The sequence below is a fragment of the Podarcis muralis genome, chromosome 10 (assembly GCF_964188315.1).
Source record: "Podarcis muralis chromosome 10, rPodMur119.hap1.1, whole genome shotgun sequence".
Taxonomy (NCBI): domain Eukaryota; kingdom Metazoa; phylum Chordata; class Lepidosauria; order Squamata; family Lacertidae; genus Podarcis; species Podarcis muralis.
Window position 1 is genome coordinate 74,580,529 of NC_135664.1, and position 23,514 is coordinate 74,604,042.

At 48.9% G+C, this 23,514-nt stretch overlaps 1 protein-coding gene across 11 annotated transcripts in view; it reads left to right on the top strand.

Moving 5' to 3' along the window:
- Positions 1–23,514, top strand: part of SHANK3 (SH3 and multiple ankyrin repeat domains 3) — a 431,788-nt gene that overhangs the window by 279,731 nt on the left and 128,543 nt on the right. For all 11 annotated transcript variants that reach the window (XR_013394458.1, XR_013394460.1, XR_013394459.1 and 8 more), the window contains one exon: positions 5,400–5,513. Coding sequence is in view for 8 of the 11 variants with exons in the window: in XM_077935409.1 (XP_077791535.1) it covers positions 5,400–5,513 (114 nt within the window). In the remaining 3 variants the exon portion in view is untranslated. The remainder of the gene's footprint in view (positions 1–5,399; positions 5,514–23,514) is intronic.

The following is a 23,514-nucleotide window of genomic DNA, read 5'->3' on the forward strand; positions in this document are numbered from 1 at the left end:
CTTGGTACATTTATGAACAACTGTTATATATATATATATAAGACCTTAAAATTCTTATAACACTGGGCATAATCAAGGTCTCAAAATGCTGCGGCAACAGGATATTTTGGCCCTGGAAAGTGCCACCAGCCAGCACTGGCTTTCCCTGTTTTAGGTATTTGCACCCCCCGAATCCCTGTTTCGTGTGCTTTTAGGATACCATTTTGTTGGTCTTAGGTTGTGTTTTGTTTGAATGTGATTAGCTGTGATTCCTGCATTGCAGGGGGTTGGACTAGATGAACCTGGGTGCCCCTTCCAACTCTACAGTCCTGTGATTGCATGGTATTGGTTGCTTTTTACGCCCTACACCACTTGCGTATTGCAAAAAAAACCAACAATAATCTATTAAGTGGTTTATAAATGCTTTTAAAGAAACCAATATTGGGTTGTAGTCAGCTGACTTTTACTTGGTCCTGTTGACGTTAATGGCCATGAGTAACTTAATTTCGGATTAACGCTTAATCCGTTAATTTCACCTGATTGACCCTAAGTAAAAGTTAGTATGAATGCACCTCGCTATTTTATAAAGCCACCACCATCAGCACAAATTTAGAGTGCAAGCAGAAAAGGGAGGTCCCTGCACCCTAGGAGCTTGCAATCTACATTTTGCTTGGTTGGGAGTCAAGAGAGGAAGAAGAAATTCTCTCTCTCTCTCTCTCTCTCTGTGTGTGTGTGTGTGTGTGTGTGTGTGTGTGTGAGAGAGAGAGAGAGAGAGAGAGAGAGAGAGAGAGAGAGAGAGAGAGATCTGCATTCATTTCATTTACACCAAGTTGGCTCAGTTTCATTACAGGCTGAGGGCTGAGAGTTTAACCCCTTGGTTTCCAAAGTGGGGCAGTGGGGTTACCTGAGTGGGGTGGGGTTTCTAAGAAGCAGGTGGGTGGCATGGGGGTGTGTGTGTGTTAAAGGTGTCATTTACTCCCAGACTTTGAAAAGCTGGTATCACTGGGTTAGGTTCATCAGTTTAGTTGAATTAATGGCACCAAATAGTTTTAATTGGATTTTGAATTAAAGTGCAGTGAGTTGTTACTGTTTTGCATTACTGTTTGTGTGATTCAAACCACGATCCTGAACAATCTGTTTCATAGGGACGAATTTACGGAACCAAGCAGGGTGGGGGCATATGCACAGAGAAAGGGGCCTGGTGTTCCTGGCAGGGGCTGCAAATTCCAGCTTGCCTGGAAGGCAGACTGGGGGCAGGAACCGCCAGGCAGCAAGATCCAGGCACTTGGCATCTCCCTGGAAGCCACCAGCTGCAAGCTTAAAACATTGGAGCTTTAACCAGCTTCCCCATCTGCATTCCTGCCTCTGATGCAGCCATTAATACATATTGATTTACAACCCACGAGAGGCTTTTAATGTTGGGCTTCCTCTCCCTCCTCCCCCTCCTGCCTTCCTTACCCACTTCTGCACGGTCAATATGGCAGCGAAGTGCTTCTGTTCCAGCGAGCGTGTGGCCCGAGTCCTTTCCTTGGTCTTGTTAACCGAATCTTTTGGGTTAAATTGTGTGGAATGATACAATGCCGTTAATTGGAAGGAGCCAGAATCCTTTGGAAGAAAAGGGCAGCTGCTGGCTTGCACCCAGATCTCTCTCTCTCTCTCTCTCTCTCTCTCCCACCCACCCTTTCCCGGTTTATTTCCCGATGAGCTAGAGAGTTAAATTGTGCATCTCCAAATCTAATTTGGTGGTTCTGAACAGACAAGGGAGCATTGATGTGCAAATACAGGGGCAGAAAGAGGCGGGGTGCAGGCAGGCCTCCACCCACCCAAAAATAATGGAGAAACAGGATTGTATAGGAGTCTGGATCTGTGATGCATCCTCACTCGGTCCCCATTCAGGAAACAAAGTAAAATAAAAGGTCCAACCCCTCTGTCTCAAGGGACTGTATCTGTACAGAGGCTGCTTCTGTGATACTGCATTGCTTCCGAAAGAGTTTGCTGGGGGGGTGGTTTCCCCACAGGTGCTCACGGGACCCCCCCCATAAGGTCCCAAGTTTCAGTTGGCCTCCAGAAGGGACAGAGCCTTTAGTGTGGTGGGCTTTGTCCTGAGGCACTCCCTGCCGATGGATATTCACCAAGAACTGCCCCTGCCTTCTTTCAGACGTCTTTTGAAAGCCCTGTTGTTTAGGCAAGCCTATGCAATATACATTTTGTCTGCAGTGTGGTGTAGTGGTTAGAGCAGGGGTAGGCAACCTAAGGCCCAGGGGCCGGATGTGGCCCAATTGCCCATGGACGGTGCAGGAATCAGCGTGTTTTTCCATGAGTAGAATGTGTCCTTTTATTTAAAATGCATCTCTGGGTTATTTGTGGGAGCTGCCTGGTGTTTTTACATGAGTAGAATGTATCCTTTTATTTAAAACACATCTCTCGGTTATTTGTGGGGCATAGGAATTCATACATTCCCCCCCCCCAAAAAAAAAAATATAGTCTGGCCCACCACATGGTCTGAGGGACGGTGGACTGGCCCACAGCTGAAAAAGGTTGCTGATCCCAGGGTTAGAGTGTCAAACTGTGACCTGGGAGAAGTATCAGGAAGGGTTTTTTTTAAAAAAAAAATTTTTTTAATGTTTTTATATTTTACTGGAAGCCTCCTAGAGTGGCTGGGGAAACCCAGCCAGTTGGGTGGGGTAATATCATCATCATCATCATCATCATCATCATCATCATCATCTGCCATTCAGCCACACAGCTTTGAGGGCAGACCAGCCGCTGCATCTCTCAGCCTAGCCTACCTCACAGGGTTGTAAAGGTAAAGGGACCCCTGACCGTTAGGTCCAGTCGTGGCCGACTCTGGGGTTGCAGCGCTCATCTCACTTTACTGGCTGAGGGAGCCGGCGTACAGCTTCCGGGTCATGTGGCCAGCATGACTGAGCCGCTTCTGGAGAATCAGAGCAGTGCACGGAAACGCTGTTTACCTTCCCGCCGGAGTGGTACCTATTTATCTACTTGCACTTTGATGTGCTTTTGAACCGCTAGGTTGGCAGGAGCAGGGACCGAGCAACGGGAGCTCACCCCGTTGCGGGGATTCGAACCGCCGACCTTCTGATCGGCAAGCCCTAGGCTCTGTGGTTTAACCCACAGTGCTACTCGCGTCCCTCACAGGGTTGTGGTTAGGATTAAATGAGAGAAGAACTACATATGCCCCCTTGAGCTCTGTGCAGAAAATGGTGGGATGCAAATGCCATGATGAACAAATAAATGATAGAGGTTTAGGAATGCCTTTTGCTGGTTGTAGTCTTCCGTAAGCATGGATTATAAATATGTACACAGATAGGGGCCCCAGGCAGCTGACTCTCTGAGAAGCAGTCATAATATAGGAAGCTGCCTTGCGTGGAGCAAAACCCCATGTCCACACACACACACACACACACACACACACACACACACACAAACCCCTCAAGCCCTGTCAACTTCCAGCTGAGGCCAGGGTCTTCAGCCCAAGATCCTTTTTTGTAGTACATGGGACCTGAGACTTTGTGAATGGCCTTTCTCACTCCTCAAGTCACGGCCCCGCACTTTTATTTAGGAAACTTGAGGCTTTGCCCCTTCAAGGCATTTGCATAGCTCAGGGGCGGGGGGCTTCTCACCACGAAAAACCCGTAAGAGCATAAACCAACGGCGTTAAAAATGGGAACTGGCTCTGGAAGTGAGACGTTTGCTGGAACGGGAAAGTTTTAACCGGTCGGCGAAACAGAAGACGAGGCTGAGGGGTCCGACCAATGGCCCATCTAGTCCAGTATCCTGTTTTCAAAGTGGGCAGCCAGAAAAACAGCAAGCACAGGGGCTAGGTGGATCTCGGGGTGGGGTGAGAATCTCCAATATTGCTATTTGAAATATACTCGGAGTGGATTTTATGCTCTTTATTCAGCTCATAGTGGTGAGGAGGAATGGAAGTTCCCCCAGAATGTCTGCCTTATATACATTATTTACACAATGGGCCCCATGTGATTGGCTAATTCTGGGATTCTCCTCTAGGCCAATCAGGTTGTGGATTCACTTCCACCTGGAGCTGGATTGGGTGGCTCCTGTGGACCAATCAGACGGCTGCACTCTGGACCCTGTTGTTCTAGGACAAATCAGACTGCTGCCTTTGGGATCCTATTCAACTATTCACTATTGATGGCTAACAGCCATTACGACTTCCTTCTCCCTCTAATACCAGAGACAATATACCTCTAAATCTCAGTTGCTGGGAATTGCAAGTTTTCTTCCACTCAAGTCCTGCTTGCAGGATTATTCTTGGGGCATCCGAGGGCCAACTGTGAGATCACAGTGTTGGATTAAATGGGTCGGTGGTCTGATTCTGAAGCCTCTCCTTATGTTCCTAAGGCATTCCACAACCTGAGTGCCATCACCAGGAAGCTCTGTTCTCTCACCCAAACTAGTTGAGAGGGATGATTTAAAAAATGCTTTTTGAATATCTCTTCCCCCCCCTTCCCCCCCAACACCTTGGAAAATAAGCCCAGCTCGGGTTGCCATATTTTGAAAAGCAAAAAAGAGGATGCTATGACGACTCTAATTTTAAATACCCCTGCTGTATGTAGGCTATAGAAGCTGTGATGTATTGCTGAGGGGGCCTGGAGAAGACAATAGGAAAGCAACTCTTCAACCACCAGTTATGTCTGTATCTCATCCAGAAAAGAATAGCCAGACATTTTGGCAAATTAAAAAAAAAATCTGCATTAAAAAAATGTGGCTCCCTTCTATGATTGGATTGAAGACTTATGAAAACTCACAACATGAACAACTTGCATATACTGTAAACACAGACTTGCCATGGACAAATTCAATGATATTTGGAATCCATTCTTACAAATACTGTAACAGATTAAGATCTGGTGAACTACAATAACAACCTTGTAAAGTATACAGTTTTGGGTCCCCCCCCCCCGCCCTTTATTTTCCGTTCTACACGGGTTCTGTTTCTCTGTTTCTTTCTCCCTCTTTTATTTACGTCCCACAATGTTTAGCGCATATATAATTATGTACTTTTTGAAGATTTTAAAAAAAACAACCCACCAGGACAGAAAATTTACTCCTGAAAAAGAGGACGTGTCCTGGAAAAAGAGGACACATGGCAACTCTGCACAATGACAGAGCTGAAGCAAACTAGCCAGTCTTGCCCGGGGCCCTAGGAAAGGAGTATTGGGGAACCAGGGTCCAGGAGGGAGAGTCGTGGCAGCAAAGTCCAGGGAGAAAACTCAGCCAGGGCGAATGGGCGTCGCTGAATCCAAGTGATTTGCTATTCTGGAGACATCTCTGTTTTGGGGTACATGGACGCAACTGGGGGGCCTGTGGTTTGGTGGCTCCTCTCTGCTCTCTTCCAGGGCATTCCCTGACCTCTCTCCCTCTCTTTCTCGCAGTGCTCAGCATCGGAGAAGGAGGCTTTTGGGAAGGAACCGTGAAGGGGCGGACGGGCTGGTTCCCGGCAGAATGTGTTGAGGAGGTGCAGATGAGACAGTACGACTCCAGGCAAGGTAAGGTCCCCCGTGGCTCCGCGCACCTGAGGAGGAGGAAGAGCTCGCTTGCAGAAACCTGCCTGGTTCTTTGCTCAGAGAAGGCATCATAAGGGACCCCAGGACGTTGCTCAGGGTGGGGTGAGGAGGGGGTTGTCCTGGCTCAAGGAGAAGCCCCTCAAATGTAAGAACCACTTTTACAGGTGGTCCACATAGCTCAGCGTTTTATCTTCTGGCAGATGCTAGACTTTGAGCACAGGGTAGTTCCACAAGTGGGGGGTGATGACGGTTTTACTATTTGTACCCCGCCCATCTGACTGCGTTACCCCTCTGGGAGGCTTGCAACATACCGTATTTTTCTGTGTATAATACGCCCCTGTGTATAAGAGGGAGATTGCCCTGAGTTGTTGAGGGTTGTGGGGAATTGTCGAAAATCGCTCACCCGCCTGACATACACTGCCACTCGCACGCATCGCAAAAGCCTGCTATCGTCTGTCCCTGCACTGGCAGAAACTGCCAATCGCCCGCCCTAGTGCCGCAGCGACAGCAAATCAACACCAGCCATTGCCGCAGCCACCAATAACATGCCAAATACCCGCTGACAATCTCTGGCTCGTGGCAGCAACCAATCACACGTCTCCCCTATGCACTATCCGTGTATAATACAACCCCCAATTTTTAATTGTACTTTTAAAATAAAAAAGGTCGTCTTATACACGGAAAAGTACGGTATATAAAAACACAATTAAAAAATCAAATGTTAAAAAGCTTCCGAAGACAGGGCTGCCTTCAGACGTCTTCTAAAGGTTATATAGTTACTCATCTCTTTGACATCTAATGGGAGGGCGTTCCATGGGGCGGGTGCCCTCTGCCTGGTTCCCTGCAACCCCACTTCTTGCAATGAGGGGGCTACCAGAAGATCCTTGGAGCTGGACATCTGTGTCTGGGCTGGACGATGGGGGTGGAGATGCTCCTTCAGATCTATAGGGCCAAAGCTGTATATGATGGTGAAACCCATTCCGTTTTAAGGTCTCCAGTAGCTTGTGCTTCCTGATACACCGCCTCTTATGGCTCCGACCTGGTGGAATGCTCTGTCCCATGAGACCAGGGCCCTTTAGGATTTAACCTCCTTCCGCAGGGCCTCTAAGACAGAGCTATTCCGCCTGGCTTTCAATTTGAACTTAGCCTGATCTTTTATTCCCATTCCTTCCCTCCCTCTCCCCTTTTGATGAAGATTACCCGCTCTGGGATCCCACAGCTAATTCTCCCCTGGTCTCCTCGCTGGCCCAAATAGGACTAACTTAGCCAGCTAGCCCTGGTGATCATCTAATGTTTATTGGATGGATTTTCCCCCTAAATTTTTGAATTCTGAATTGATTATTATTCACATTTTCTACTGTATTTTATGCTGGTTTTTGTTGCACCAGTTAAGTGTTTTAAATTTGTTGTTAGCAGCCCTGAGCCCGGTTTTCTGAACTGGGAAGGGCAGGGTATAAATAAAATTTCATTATTATTATTATTATTATTATTATTATTATTATTATTATCAAGGAAGCTTTCCTTCTGGTGATCCTAGCTAGCCACCACCAAACCCTCCTCTGCTATCCCCACCCCAACAAAAAAAACAGCTCTGAAAACCATTTGCATCCATGGCCTTCCTTCCAAGGAGAGCTGCCTCACTGAGCAGGCAGGTTCTGCTTTCTTTCTCCAACAGAAGCCAGAAGGGATCTCCCGGGTTCCTTGTCAGAGGAACAGCTTGGTTCTTTTGCAGATGCCTCCTAGGTCAGCTCTGGTTTCAGCTGCTGGCTGCTCTTCTGCCGTCTTCTTTTGCAACCCATAGTTGCGACGTTGCTATTGTTACAGAAAAATCTAGGTGCGAGGCTGCTCAGTCCCCCAGCTCCTCGGGGTCCCTGCGGAATAAAGGAAGGAGTCCAGCCACCAACTGGAGCAAATAGCTGTAGACCAAAGTTTATGGCGCAAGAGGTTCAAAGAGGAATTTTGAACCCCGAGGATGGGGTCACAAGGACTTTTAAAAGTTTCTATCTTATCCCAGCATACAGTTCATTGAGCATCATCACGACATCATCGCTACATCAGAAAATGTTTGCTGAGGACTCTCCTGTGTGAGTGTCTGAGGGCCCTGCTCCTTCCTGCCACTCACCATCTGGCCCAGGGCGGGGCCTGACAGGACTCACAGGGACTGCTGCGTTCTGCTGCCCAGGAGGACTCTCCTGTGTGAGTGTCTGAGGGCCCTGCTCCTTCCTGCCACTCACCATCTGGCCCAGGGCGGGGCCTGACAGGACTCACAGGGACTGCTGCGCTCTGCTGCCCAGGAGGACTCTCCTGTGAGTGTCTGAGGGCCCTGCTCCTTCCTGCCACTCACCATCTGGCCCGGGGCGGGGCCTGAAGCCTCATAAGGACTGCTGCGTTCTGCTGCCCAGGAGGACTCTCCTGTGTGAGTGTCTGAGGGCCCTGCTCCTTCCTGCCACTCACCATCTGGCCCAGGGCGGGGCCTGACAGGACTCACAGGGACTGCTGCGTTCTGCTGCCCAGGAGGACTCTCCTGTGTGAGTGTCTGAGGGCCCTGCTTCTTCCTGCCACTCACCATCTGGCCCAGGGCGGGGCCTGACAGGACTCACAGGGACTGCTGCGCTCTGCTGCCCAGGAGGGCTCTCCTGTGTGAGTGTCTGAGGGCCCTGCTCCTTCCTGCCACTCACCATCTGGCCCAGGGCGGGGCCTGAGGCCTCATAAGGACTGCTGCGTTCTGCTGCCCAGGAGGACTCTCCTGTGTGAGTGTCTGAGGGCCCTGCTCCTTCCTGCCACTCACCATCTGGCCCAGGGCGGGGCCTGACAGGACTCACAGGGACTGCTGCGTTCTGCTGCCCAGGAGGACTCTCCTGTGTGAGTGTCCGAGGGCCCTGCTCCTTCCTGCCACTCACCATCTGGCCCAGGGCAGGGCCTGACAGGACTCACAGGGACGGTTGCTGTCACTGCCGCTGCGGCCCAGGGGGATCCGGTGGGGCGCAGAGTTCCTTTTAAAATGTTTTAAAATTTTCCTTTTCCTTTTCCTTTTATTTTTTTGTATATGTGGGGACGGGGATGGGGGTGGGATGGATGTTTAGTTGGGAATTTGTTTGATTTTAATGGATTTGTAATTTTTATAGTTTTTCATTTGTATTGCTTTTTGTTTTTTGAATTTTGTTTGTTTGTTTGTTTGTTTGTTTTTGTTTTTATTGTTTTAAGGTCTTATTTTGTTCTTAAGGGGAAGGGTCAGGGCTGCCGAGGAGTGGGTCCCAGCCAACAAAATGGCTGGGGTATGTTCCACAGAGGGGGATGCGCTGGGACAACCGATCTCAGTGATCACGGGTAGGAGGAGGAGTTACGCTAAGACCAGACCATGTCATTACAGAGGAGGCAGGTTTAGTCGTTGTCTGAGGACTATCCCTGCCTCCGGGTCTGGTCCTGTCCGGACGGATACTAGAATCAGCAAGGGATACCCACATAGCCTGAAGGTGCTGCTGTGCAATGCCAGGTCAATGATTCATAAGACCACTGCCATCCATGACTTGATCATGGATGGAGGATTTGACCTGGCTTGTGTAACAGAGACTTGGTTGGATGAAGCAGATGGGCCTGTTCTTGCCGCTGCTTGTCCACCGGGTTTCTCTTACGCACAGCAACCCAGGCCTTGTGGGCGGGGAGGGGGGGTTGCAGTGATTTTTAGGAAGTCATTAGTTTGCACCAGGCGTCCTGTTAGGAAGACCCAGTTCTCTGAGTGCATGTTCTGGAAGTTGGGCAATAGGGGCAGTACAGGATTCCTTTTGGTGTACCGACCTCCCCGCTGCACCAAGGATTCCCTGCCTGAGCTGCTTCAGGTCGTGGCGGATGTTCTCCTGGAGACACCTAGTTTGGTTGTCCTAGGGGATTTTAATATCCATGCCGACACGACCTTACAAGGGGCCGCTCGGGACTTCGTGGAAAGCATGGCCTCCATGGGGCTGTCCCTGAATAACTTTGGCCCAACCCATAGCCGCGGACATGCCTTGGACCTGGTGTTTACCTCCATGGATGTTGGTGTTCTGACACTAAATAAAAGCGAAACAAAAGAAGTGCCATGGTCAGATCACTTCCTGGTGCAACTGGACTTCTCTGCGACCCATCCCCTCTGCAGGGAGGTGGGACCAATTCGGATGGTCCGCCCCCGCCACTTAATGGATCCAAATGGCTTCCAGAGAGTGGTAGGGGATGCTTTATCCCATGTTGATGGCCTTTCAGCTGATTCCCTGGTGGCCCGCTGGAATGTGGAGTTAACCAGGGCTATTGACTGTTTGGCTCCGAAGCGCCCTCTCCGATTGCATGGAGCCCGGACAGCCCCGTGGTTTTCCACGGATCTGAGGGCAATGAAACAATCGTTGAGACGGCTAGAGCGCCGGTGGCGGATGACCCATTCTGAAGCTGACCGGACACAGGTTAGAGCTCAGTGTCGAGCCTACCAAGTGGCGGTAGCGACGGCGAAGAAAGCCTTCTTCGCCGCCTCTATTGCATCTGCAGAAAACAGCAGCAGGAGACTTTTTCAGGTGGTCCGCAATTTAGCGGAACCACCTGCTACATCGGGGCCCAGTACGGGCCACATGATCTCCTGCAATGATTTTGCAAAGTTTTTTGCAGATAAAGTCGCTCAGATTCGGGAAGAGGTAGACGCCACCGTGGGAGCAGGGCCAGGGCGGGAGAGTGCTAGAGTCCTGTCTAGTCAAATTGCGTGGGATCAATTCCAATCTGTTACCTCCGAGGATGTGGACAGGCTGCTTGGACGAGTGAAACCAACCACCTGTCTCCTGGATCCTTGCCCATCCTGGCTTATAAAAGCTAGCCGGGAAGGGCTGGGCGATGGGCTTCGTGGGGTGGTGAATGCTTCCCTCCGTGAGGGAACCTTCCCAGACCCGTTGAAAGAGGCGGTTATTAAACCGCTTCTTAAAAAACCATCTTTAGATGCGGCCACGATGGCCAACTATCGCCCAGTCTCAAATCTTCCATTCTTGGGCAAGGTGATTGAGCGAGTGGTTGCTGAACAACTCCAGGCACGCCTGGAAGAAGCGGACCATTTGGATCCCTTCCAATCGGGATTCAGGCCTCATCACGGGACTGAAACTGCCTTGGTCGCACTGGTTGATGATCTCCGGCGGGCTAGGGACAAAGGTGAGAGCTGTTTCCTAGTTCTGCTGGATCTCTCAGCGGCATTTGATACCATCGACCATAACATCCTTCTGGACCGTCTTGAGGGGCTGGGAGCTGGGGGTACTGTCATACAGTGGTTCCGCTCCTTCCTCCTGGGCCGTGTTCAGAAAGTGGTGGTGGGGGATGAGTGTTCAGACCCCTGGGCTCTCACTTGTGGGGTGCCTCAGGGTTCTGTCCTCTCCCCTATGCTTTTCAACATCTACATGCAGCCGCTGGGAGAGATCATCAGGGGGTTTGGGCTGGGTGTTCATCAGTATGCAGATGATACCCAGCTCTACCTTTCTTTCAAATCAGAACCAGTGAAGGCGGTGACGGTCCTGTGTGAGTGTCTGGAGGCGGTTGGAGGATGGATGGCGGCAAACAGATTGAGATTGAATCCGGACAAGACAGAAGTACTGTTTCTGGGGGACAGGAGGCGGGCAGGTGTGGAGGATTCCCTGGTCCTGAATGGGGTAACCGTGCCCCTGAAGGACCAGGTGCGCAGCCTGGGAGTCATTTTGGACTCACAGCTGTCCATGGAGGCACAGGTTAAATCCGTGTCCAGGGCAGCTGTGTACCAGCTCCATCTGGTACGTAGGCTGAGACCCTATCTGCCCGCGGACTGCCTCGCCAGAGTGGTGCATGCTCTGGTTATCTCCCGCTTGGACTACTGCAATGCGCTCTACGTGGGGCTACCTTTGAAGGTGACCCGGAAACTACAACTAATCCAGAATGCAGCAGCCAGACTGGTGACTGGGAACGGCCGCCGAGACCATATAACACCGGTCTTGAAAGACCTACATTGGCTCCCAGTACGTTTCCGAGCACAATTCAAAGTGTTGGTGCTGACCTTTAAAGCCCTAAACGGCCTCGGTCCAGTATACCTGAAGGAGCGTCTCCACCTCCATCGTTCTACCCGGACACTGAGGTCCAGCACCGAGGGCCTTCTGGCGGTTCCCTCACTGCGAGAAGCCAAGTTACAGGGAACCAGGCAGAGGGCCTTCTCGGTAGTGGCGCCCTCCCTGTGGAACGCCCTCCCACCAGATGTCAAAGAGAACAACAACTACCAGACTTTTAGAAGACATCTGAAGGCAGCCCTGTTTAGGGAAGCTTTTAATGTTTGATGTATCACAGTATTTTAATATTCTTTTGGAAGCCGCCCAGAGTGGCTGGGGAAACCCAGCCAGATGGGCGGGGTATAAATAATAAATTATTATTATTATTATTATTAAAAGGGGAGGGTTATACATGTTTAACATAGGAGGATTGTGTTGGGACAACAGGCAGATACAGGATATGTATTGGGAAGTACATTCTGAGCACCTACTGCAAAAGAACAATAGAACTTTGGTTTGCATAGTCTGCCACCTGGGCAAGTCTGGAGAGGAGCTTTTGCCCAGCGATTGACACCTATGAGTACCTTCCTGTGAGTACATGACTCCCACTTGAGGGATTATGGCAGGGACCGAGTGGTTTCCAAGCCCTTAGCCAATGATGCAAATTGGCGGTGGAATGAAGGAAACTGGCAAAGGAGTTGATTTTATATGACTTTTAAAGCTAGGTAACTTCCCTGAGCTGTCAAGTCGAAAGGATACGTTTATGCATCATATTTGTAACATTTAACAACTTTAAAGATGTGCCCCCCCCCCCATAACACTATGAAGCATGCCTGTGAGCGTGATGGCTTGCCGATTTTGTGTACACCTGTGGGGTCAACTTCTGGCACTTGCAATGAAATTTAGTTAAAGGAAAGCTGTTGAGAGGTGCAGAAAGATTAGAAGTCGGTGCCACATGCAGACTTGCTGAGCGACAGGCTTCTGAAACCCCAAGCAGCAGCTGGAAGCCAGGTTCAGACACTCTCTTCTGAGATTTCGTGGAGGGCTAGAAACTTTAAAAAGCAAGCGCCGAGACTCTCGGCAGTGTGCGATCTGCACAGCGCTGTCCCACAGCTTTTGGACAGTGGAAAAAGTGGTGTTTGGCAGCTGTTGCCTTCCTTTGCAAAATCACTTCGCTTTGAAGGCAGATCAGTCTTAGGAAACCATCCACCCTTTCCTCCTTGCCGCCTTTCTGGAGCTGCCCAGATAAATGTTTCTGGCAGTTCAGCTTCTGAGTGTATTGGCAGAGACCCAGGCCGGTGCAGGAGTGGAGAGGAGCTGAAAAGGGCTTCTGTTTGCTGAAGTGGGGAGTCCGAAGAGCACCCACACGTCCCCTAGATGAAAGACACTTCTTTTCTTTTCTTTTTACAAATTTTTTTATTAGATTTCCCACAATTATAGCAAATATCACATAACAGAATAACAAAAAGACAAGAAAGTACATCAAAAATGAAAACAATAAACAAGTGAACAATAAAAACAAACTTAATTCTTTAAAAATCCAACCTTATAAACATATTATTGACTTCCCCTAGTCCCTCCCTTCTGAGTTACCTTGTATCTGGATGTAACAGCTTTCCAATATCATCATTAAACAAAAATATTTCCAATTGTAATCTAACTTGTTCACTTTTCTTACTGTTGTAAATCCCACTTATTTAGTTGGATCCTAATTTAATCCTAGGCCTATTTGGTACTTTCAAGTAATTTCTAATTTTTCAGATGAAAGACACTTCTATTGAGAACCTCTCAATCTCTCTTTGCCCCTTCCAAGCTTTGTCTGGTTGTGTAGGAGGCCTTTGTAAATGGACAGTGAACTAGAATTTCATATACAGAAGCCAGAATCTGGTTTGTATTTGAGAAAAGAGGTGGCTGTTGGAGAAAACGGTTTCTGCCCAAACCAAGTTTCAACCCATCAAGATTTCAACTTGACATTTCGAGACGGGAAATGTCTGGACTGGAATGGTGGCCAGTTCAGGGGAAAGGCTCTTCGTTCTCAACAATTCCCAAGGGAATTGGCCGCCGGTACCAGCCAGAGGCGCTCTGTGCTGCAGGATCCGTCCCTAGCCCCACATGATGCCCTTTCCTTGAATACGGAGGAGCCCGCTGTGGGGTGTGCTTCTGCTGGTGTGGGTTGCAAGGGGCCTTCGAGAGTGGGGAGACTTTGCTTCTGTCTGTTCCCATCACAGGCAAATGAGCAGCTCCTTGTTATTCTTGATAACTTGACAGGCTCCTCTCTGTCGCTCGTTTTCTGGTGACGCTCATTCCTCCCGGGTGGCTTTTAAAGGTCACCCTTCTCTCTCCCTCTCCTTCGATTGTCTCATTGTGCGCCGAAAAAGCGGGGGGGGGGGGGACCAAAGGGTGCAAAATGTAAACGCTCCACAAAGGCACTTCAAAGGCCCGGAGTGACTCGCAAGGGGAGAGAGGCAGGTTAGAAGGGGATCTTTGAGTCTGGAGAGGCACTTGCCAGGGTAGCACAACTCATTCACTAGGGTACGTTCCGGGCAGAGGTGTGGAGCCTCAGGTCCACAGACAAAATGTGGCCCTCCAGGAAGCTTTAAGCGGCCCTTGGGACTCTCCTTTCACTGGCCTTGCTGCACATCCTCCTCTAGTGTTTTCTCCAAGCTGGGATTTGTTTCTTTGAACTCTGTTGACCATAGAAGTGCAGCGTAGGAAGGGTCCCCCGAGGGTCATCTAGTCCAACCCCCTGCAATGCAGGAATCTCAGCTCAAGCATCCATGACAGATGGCCATCCAGAACTCTGCTAAAAACCTCCAAGGAAGGAGGATAATTTAGACGGAAATTCCCAGGTGTCAAAAAAGGTTATTTATGTATGCTACTACTGCAGCCCGTGTTTTGCTAGCCCAAAAATGGAAAACAAGTGAGGTCCCAGCCAAAGAAGAATGGCAACTTAAGTTGACAGAATATGCACAAATTGCAGACTTCACATACAGAATAAAACAAGAAGAACATATGGTTAAGGAAGATTGGAAAATGTTGAATGGATATATGGGAAATAATTGTGTACAGCTGAAAACGCTGGCAGCATTAAGATAATTGCAACAGTGTAAGCAAGCTTTGATGGATGTAATAATGGAAAAGCAATGGGTATAGTTTTTGTAAACTATGCAGGGATTTGTGATATGGAAAGAGAAGAAGGGAAGTCACTGATATCTACGCCTAGGACCCACATACCTACGGGATCGCCTCTACTGGTATGCCCCGCGGAGGACCTTAAGGTCCACAAATGACAACATTTTGGAGGTCCCAAGTTGAAAGGTGGTTAGATTGGTCTCAACTAGGGCCAGGGCCTTTTCAGCACTGGCCCCAACTTGGTGGAACGCTGTGTCACAAGAGACCAGGGCCCTGCGGGACTTGACATCTTTCCACAGGGCCTGCAAGACAGAGCTGTTCTGCCTGGCCTTTGGTTTGGACTCAGTCTGACCCTTATGTTGCCCTCCCCTTATGGTCTTGATTTATCAGCTACTTTAAAATGAGGCTGCATTTTAAATTATATTTTAACCTGTATTTTAAATTGGGGTGTTTTTTTTAATTATAATTTCACTGGTGTTAGCCGCCCTGAGCCCGCCTCTGACCGGGGCAGGCGGGGTATAAATAAAAATTTATTATTATTATTATTATTAAGGACGTTAAAATGAGTACTTCTAGTCCAGCTTCCTGTCCTCACAGCGGTTTGCAGCCACTGCGATTCAGAAGCGTCGCTGGAGGTGGAGGCAGAGCTGAGCCATTGTGTCTGGGAGCCATCAACAGCCCTGTCCTCTACGAAGGTGTCCATTCCTCTTTCAGAAGTTGGTGGCCTTCCCTGCCTCCTGCAGGGGCCAGATCCACAGTCTGACCATGTGCTGCATGGAGAAGCGTTTTGCAAAAGTTTGCTCTGGAGGCCGTGCGCGTCTCCACGCTGGGCTTGAGCGTTGTGCATGCAGCGCACGGACGCACGGACTGATAACGCAGCGGAGCCCCGCGGGCTGCCAAGCCGTGATTGACAAGGCCAGGCAGCTGTTGCCGAGAGAAGTGGGCAAATTAAAAAACGTCCTTCTCGAAACACAGATAACCTCTCGCCTCCCGGCAGGCTCGGCAGGATCCCAAGCAGGGCTCCCTCCCAGAGGCGCCTGGCGGATGTGCAGGGAGAGCCAGAGCCGCAGAATCACAGGAGTGCAGAGTTGGAAGGGACCCTGAGGGTCATCTAGTCCAACCCCCCCTTGCAATGCAGGAATTGCAGCGAAAGCAACACTTCTTTTTTATGTATAAATTTATTTATTTGGTTTTTCAGATTATTATTTTTTTACAATTACATATCCAACATACAGCATAAAAACAAGATTCCAAGGAATCTCCCGGACTTTTCTCCTCCCTTTTGTGGGTTCTATTGTTAATCATTTCCTCCTCCATCTTTTAGGATAATCCAGACCTTTCACATCTCCATTGTATCCAAAATTCACCATTAAACTACAAGTGTTATTGCAATCCTACTAGTTACAGATAGGTAGCCGTGTTGGTCTGCCATAGTCAAAACAAAAAAAATTCCTTCCAGTAGCACCTTAAAGACCAACTACTGTAAGTTAGTTCTTGGTATGAGCTTTCGTGTGCATGCACACTTCTTCAGATACACTGAAACAGAAGTTTCACCCCTTCTCACCCATTGCTTTTTCCTGTAAAACCTATTGCAGTCGTTAAGAGTCGTTAAGAGTCCTCAACAGGCTCATCACAGCTATCTGCCAATCACCCATTCCCACCACCCTTCTGAGTACTACCCCTCCCCACCTTCTCACTATATAGAAGGATCTGGCAACTTCTGTTTCAGTGTATCTGAAGAAGTGTGCATGCACACGAAAGCTCATACCAAGAACTAACTTAGTTGGTCTTTAAGGTGCTACTGGAAGGAATTTTTTTTTTTTTGTTTTGCAATGCTACTAATGATTTTAGCCAGGGCTCAGCAAACTTTTTCAGCAGGGGACCGGTCCGCCGTCCCTCAGACCTTGTGGGGGGCTGGACTATATTTTGGGGGGGGGGGAATGAATGAATTCCTACATCCCACAAATAACCCAGAGATGCATTTTAGATAAAAGCACACATTCTACTCATGTAAAAACACACTGATTCCCAGACCATCCATGGGCTGGATCCAGCCCCTGGGCCTTAGTTTGCCTACACACGATTTTAGCTGTTTACAATGATTTTAAAGATAAATTATAAATTTCCCCTATTCCTTATTAAAATTTTTGTCTTCCTGATTTCTAACTCTTCCAGACATTTTTTGCCATTTCGGCATAGTCCATCAACTTCACCTGCCATTCCTCTCTGGTACGGACTTTATCTTCTTTCCATCTCTGGGCCAATAGCATTCACGTAGCCGCGGTCACATACATACATAGCCTTTTCTGCTCCCTTGGGATTTCAGCACCTGGAATTCCTAAAAGAAAGACTTCAGGTTGTATTTTTTAAAAGAAAAAGTTGTTTTAAACATTTCCTCCCCCCCCCCAACTCATTATATATCATTTCCCAAAATAATTTTACTACTTTACATTTCCACCTTCTTTTTCCAAAAGCATCCCTTCTTGACCGTCATCTCACTTCTCCATTCCGCACTGCTGGCCGCTGTGGAGGCCTGTCACTCAAAGGAATGGCTGTTTTCTCCAGGCCTTTAAACCTGGTGCTCAGGGCCCTGAGCGAGCCCTCCTTCAGTCAGGATGAGGCCCTGGGCACTGAGAACGCTCTTCCTTCCTGTAGGGAGGACCAGGGGGCAGGGCAAGTATGCAGAGAAAACAGGCAGCTCGCAAAGGAGAAATGTACCTGGATTGCTCAGCCTGCTTTTGCCTATGGCTTTCTCCACAGCTGGTGTGCGGCCCTCGGGAGCTTGCCCTGAATGGGATGTGGCCCTCAGCCTGAAAAAGCTCCCCCTTCCCCCCACTCCAGGTGCTGGAAGATGCTGCTGATCACAATGGCTCCCCCACAATGGGTCCCCCACAATGGCCCCCCGACAGTCAGAGGCAGCCAGGCTTCTGAAAATCCTGGTTCCTGGAAACCACAGCAGGGGAGAGTTGCTCTTGCACCCGAATCCTGCTTGCGGATTTCCCATTTGGGCATCTGGTTGGCCCCTGTGAGAATGATCGGACACAGTGAGGATTGGGTCTATTAAATCTACCTCCCTGAAGCTCAGCACTGGCGCTGCACAGGGATGTGTGCTGAGTCCCTACCTGTACTCGTTGTATGCATATGACTGTACAGTGGTACCCTCGGTTACATACGCTTCAGGTTACAGACGCTTCAGGTTACAGACTCCGCTAACCCAGAAATAGTACCTCGGGTTAAGAACTTTGCTTCAGGATGAAAACAGAAATCGTGCTCCGGCGGCAGCAGGAGGCCCCATTAGCTAAAGTGGTGCTTCAGGTTAAGAACAGTTTCAGGTTAAGAACGGACCTCCAGAACGAATTAAGTACTTAACCCGAGGTACCACTGTATTTCATCTGATCCATCCACTGTAATTACTAAGTTTGCAGATGATGCTACCATAATGGGTCTAATTACAGGTGGAGATGAATCAGCGTACAGGGGGGAGGTTCAAAAAGCATCTACATGGTGCTTAGAGAATAACTTGCACCTAAATATTAGCAAGATAAAGGAGAAGGTGTTGGACTTTCGGAGGAAGAGAGGGGAACTAGCCCCATTGTACATGGCGGGTGTGTGTGTGTGTGTAGAGAGTCTCTTCCTTTAAATTCCTGGGAGTTTACCTTAGTGAAGACCTCACTTGGAAAAACAATATAACTCAGGTGGTTAGGAAGACCCAACAGAGACTCCATTTCTTCAAGGTCTTGCAAAAGAAAAATGCTAAATGACAATTGATGACCTCCTTCTACCGGTGCACAACAGAAAGTGCCCTCTCGTATTGTATCACAGTGTGGTACATTGGCTTGACAGCCACAGACAGAAAGTCTTTACAGAGGGTGGTGAACACAGCACATGATATCATGGGCTGTCCCTTGAGTCTGCTAGATGACATCGCAAGGGATTGTTGCCTTAGGAGAGCAGAAAAATTCTCAGGGACAATTCACACCCCGGCCAGCACCTCTTTAATCTTCTACCCTCAGGCAGGAGATATAGAAGTATAATCAGCCATACCAACAAGCTAACAAACAGTTTCTATCCGTGGGCTGTTAGGCTGCTGAACGGAAAATAATATAGTGCAGCTGACTTTCGGGGTTGGTGCATTGTGCGACAAGCACACAGAGTGCAATGAGATTGAGTGTTTGGGGGGGGAAGCTCAGTTAATTTCATTGTACACAGGTTGTACATTGACAATAAAGGTATTATTACAGTCATACCTCGGGTTACAGACACTTCAGGTTGTGTTCTTTTGGGTTGTGGACTGCCAAAACCCGAAAGTACTGGAATGGGTTACTCCAGGTTTTGGCGGTTGCACATGCGCAGAAGCGCTAAATCGCACATGTGCAGAAGCGCCGAATCACAACCTGCGCATGCGCAAACACGCTGCTGTGGGTTGCGAACGTGCATACCGCATGGATCATGTTCGAAACCCAAGTGTCCACTGTATTATTATTATTATTATTACAGTGGTACCTTGGGTTACATGCGCTTCAGGTTACATACGCTTCAGGTTGTAGACTCCGCTAACCCAGAAATAGTATCTCGGGTTTAGAACTTTGCTTCAGGATGAGAACAGAAATCGTGCGGCGGCAGCAGCAGGAGGCCCCATTAGCTAAAGTGGTGCTTCAGGTTAAGAACAGACCTCTGGAACGAATTAAGTATGTAACCAGAGGTACCACTGTATTATTATTATTATTATTATTATTATTATTATTATTATTATTACATGGACCCTTGGCCTGATCCTGCAGAGCTCTTTTATAAGGTTTTGTGGAGGGATCAGAGCTGCTCTATAAACTTCCTCCAGACTTACTGCAATAATAAATGATGGCCTGGCTGCATGCTCTCGGAAGGCTGCCAGGGCAGGTGTGTTGCACTCCTTCCGTTCCAGAACGAGAATGGCCAGAGACGCTGGGCTCTGCTCTGCTGTGAGAGATCTTGAACAGTGGGACGGACTCCCTCAGAATGGGGGGGGGGTGGACTCTCCTTCACCCCAGATTTCCCAATAGAGGTAGGATCAGCGGATTCCTTAGGTGTGATCCCTGCGCTACAGGAACCTCAGGGGTCTCTTCAAACTTGTTAGCTCTATGGTTCTAAGTGTGTGGAAACTCTGTACATGCACAGAGACACTTTTATTTATCATGTAGCATTGCCTTGTATTAAAGACGAAATGGGGGGTTCAGGCCAGCATACAAAGACACAACAGATGGCAAGCGAAATATAGTGGTACCTTGGTTCTCAAATGCCTTGGTACTCAAACAACTTGGAACCCGAACATTGCAAACCCGGAAGTAAGTGTTCCGGTTTGCAAACTTTTTTCGGAAGCCGAACGTGCTCCGTTTTGAGTGTTACGCTTCCAATTTGAGTGTTACTCTTCCGATGTGAGTGCCACACTTCCGTTTTGAGTGTTACGCTGAGGTCTGTCTGTTTTTGCTATTTATTTTGCATTTTTGCAGCTTTTTTGTTCTTTTTTTGTGGCTGTGTGGAACCCAATTCAGCTACTGATTGATTGATTGTGTGACTGCAGTACATTGTTTATCGCTTTCATTTTATGGACCAGTGGTCTCGTTAGATAGTAAAATTCATGTTAAATTGCTGTTTTAGGGGTTGTTTTTAAAAGTCTGGAACGGATTAATCCATTTTGCATCACTTTCTATGGGAAAGCGTGCCTTGGTTTTGGAATGCTTTGGTTTTGGAACAGACTTCTGGAACGGATTGAGTTTGAGAAACAAGGTACCACTGTACAATGAATTGTATCCGTCACAATGTACCCTCTGATTACAAGGCATGCAGTACATACCAGTGGTACTCCAGAATCATCAAATGAAGTACCATATTACAATTAATGATATATTTTCATTATCTCCGGTGCAAGAAAATTCTTGTATCGGCGGAGCAGATGTAGCAAGCAGAACTGGAGTCTGGAGATCTCAAGTTTCAAAGAGAAACTCCTTCTTCAGCCTGTGTGGGCCTAAAGTTTTTTTCTGCAGTGGATGCTCGGATTGCAAACGTGATCTGTGTGGGATGCATGTTCGCAACCCGCAGCAGCGCGTCTGCACATGCGTGGGTTGCAATTCGGCACTTCTGCGCATGTGCAAAGCACGCTTTAGCACTTCTACGCATGCTTGACTGCCGAAACCCGGAAGTAACCCGTTCCGGTACTTCCAGGTTTTGGCGCGTCCGTAACCTGAAAAAAATGCAACCTGAAGTGTCTGTAACCTGAGGTATGACTGTATTTGTGTGTTTTTACACAGTGGGCTCCTCATATTAAAGACGAGGCATGGGCAAGTATCGCAAGGAAGGCTGTTTGGTCAGCCCATCAAGCCCCACTGGAGTTGCTTTAGTCCAGATTCCTGCATTGCAAGGGGTTGGACTGGATAACCCTCGGGGGTCCCTTCTCTAGGTATAATTCCACACACACCCCAGTGACATCACTGCACCTGTCAGCATTGCAGCTGTCATGCTGGTAGAGCCGGGAGGATTCCCAGCTCTGGGCTGAGAGTCTTGTTTTCTGCCGCTGGCACCAGTGGCGCGTTTCTGCTGCCCTGACGCATGTCCCTTCGCAAAGCTCTCCAGGAGCTGAGCTGTGCAGCTTTTGTGACGTTGCGCAAGGGAGCCCCTGCAACTCCTTGCATCGCACGCGGCTGCTGCATGGACAACTCTTGGGGAAACACCCCCCTCCTTGCACCCGCAATTCCTTAGTGGTTCTGTGGGCTCTGTCAATATCCCTCCCTTCCTCGCCCCATCTAAATGTGACTCACCCCTGGCGACTCTCCACCTGTCAGGGTGATGGATTGCCCTCGTTGGCTCTCCGTGTGCAAAGGGCTGGCAGGGACTGGAAAGGACGGAGTCTCTTAAGGAGAAACGGGCTCCCAGGCCAGGCCAACACAGAGGCAGCAATACATGAGCTTTCCTGCCTCCTGCTCTGTGCCTTAGACAGGGGAAGAGCCCAAAGGGTCCGGCAAGGCGGGGGATGGGGCAGCAGCTGCCCCCACAGATGAACTTTCCAACCCCCTCCCCAGAGAAGCCAGGCTGACCATCCTTGCTGTCCTTCTGCCTCCAGGTGAAGGCCTTTGGGAATTGGCTGCTTTTAAGGGGAGGGCTCCATGATCACTGCAGATGGTGACAGCAGTCATGAAATTAAAAGACGCCTGCTTCTTGGGAGAAAAGCAATGACAAACCTAGACAGCATCTTAAAAAGCAGAGACATCAACCTTGCCAACAAAGGTCTGTATAGTAAAAGCTATGGTTTTCCCAGTAGTGATGTATGGAAGTGAAAGCTGCACCGTAAAGAAGGCTGATCGCCGAAGAATGGATGCTTTTGAATTCTGGTGCTGGAGGGGACTCTTGAGAGTCCCATGGACTGCAAGAAGATCAAACGTATCCATTCTTAAGGAAATCAGCCCTGAGTGCTCACTGGAAGGACAGATCGTGAAGCTGAGGCTCCAAGACTTTGGCCACCTCATGAGAAGAGAAGACTCCCTGGAGAAGACACTGATGCTGGGAAAGATGGAGGCCACAAGGAGAAGGGGACGACAGAGGACAAAATGGTTGGATAATGTTCTTGAAGCTACCAGCATGAGTTTGACCAAACTGTGGGAGGCAGTGGAAGACAGGAGTGCCTGGTGTGCTCTGGGCCAGGGGGTCACGAAGAGTAAGACACAACTAAACGACTAAACAACAAGGGGAGGGCTGTTTTTGTCATGATGCTCTGTTTCAGTAGAATACACACATAAATATACAGTGGTACCTTGGGGTACATACGCTTCAGGTTACAGACTCCGCTAACCCAGAAATAGTACCTCAGGTTAAGAACTTTGCTTCAGGATGAGAACAGAAATTGTGCTCTGGTGGCACGGCAGCAGCAGGAGGCCCCATTAGTTAAAGTGGTGCTTCAGGTTAAGAATGGACCTCCAGAACGAATTAAGTTCTTAACCTGAGGTACCACTGTATATATGGGGTGTTAGGAGGGGGATAGTACCTCCAGTGGGGGACACCTTGTGCTCCTTCTGAGGCAGTTTGTCCACCTTTGGTCCACACCCTGCACTCAGCTCTCACCTGTGGCTCCTAGAAGCTGGCAGCATGCAACAGCGGCCACAATCCCGGGAGCAGCTTTGACTGGCCGGCTAAACGAGGTGAGGGTAGCCGATTGGTCTTAAACCCTCAGGGAGTTATGGGCTTCCCCTTCGTGTGAAAGACAGCCTCTGGCAGATTGAGCTGACAGGATCAAATGTGGATCCAATGGTCAAGAAGGCGGTTTCTGCAGAGGGAAGTGAGGGGCAGGTGGGGCTCACCCACCTGGGAAGGGAGCCCATCTAGGAGAAGGAAAACGCTGCCTTAAACCTCCGCTGCTTTGCAGGATATCTTTGGGAGAAGGAAAGGCTAAAGAGCAAACCCTACACAAATACAGAGCGGAGTCCCTAAGACGGTTGGATGGATTGTTAGAATTCCTGCTCCGTGATTGCAGTCATGGGATTGTTTGTCTTTCACATTACGTATGTTTTGACTCCAAGGAGTGGAAAGTGACGGAGACAGGATGTTTGTGTTACTGTGTTCCGTGAAGTGGGACTATTGTCCTTTGTTCTTTGTCCTTTTTCTCTTTGCTTTCTGATGCTAGAGAGAGAGGGAGCCATGTTGCAGTGCTCCGTGTGTGTTTATATGTAAATAAAGTAGATTAGCCAAAATGCTGAGTTCTGTTATGCAACTGCACAAACTCTGTGGATCCGGTGTCTGTTGGCATCGGTCACTGTGATGTCTGGGCTGAAGAAGGCTTCTGAAGCTCCCGAACAATCGACCAGGAGGGAGGAAAC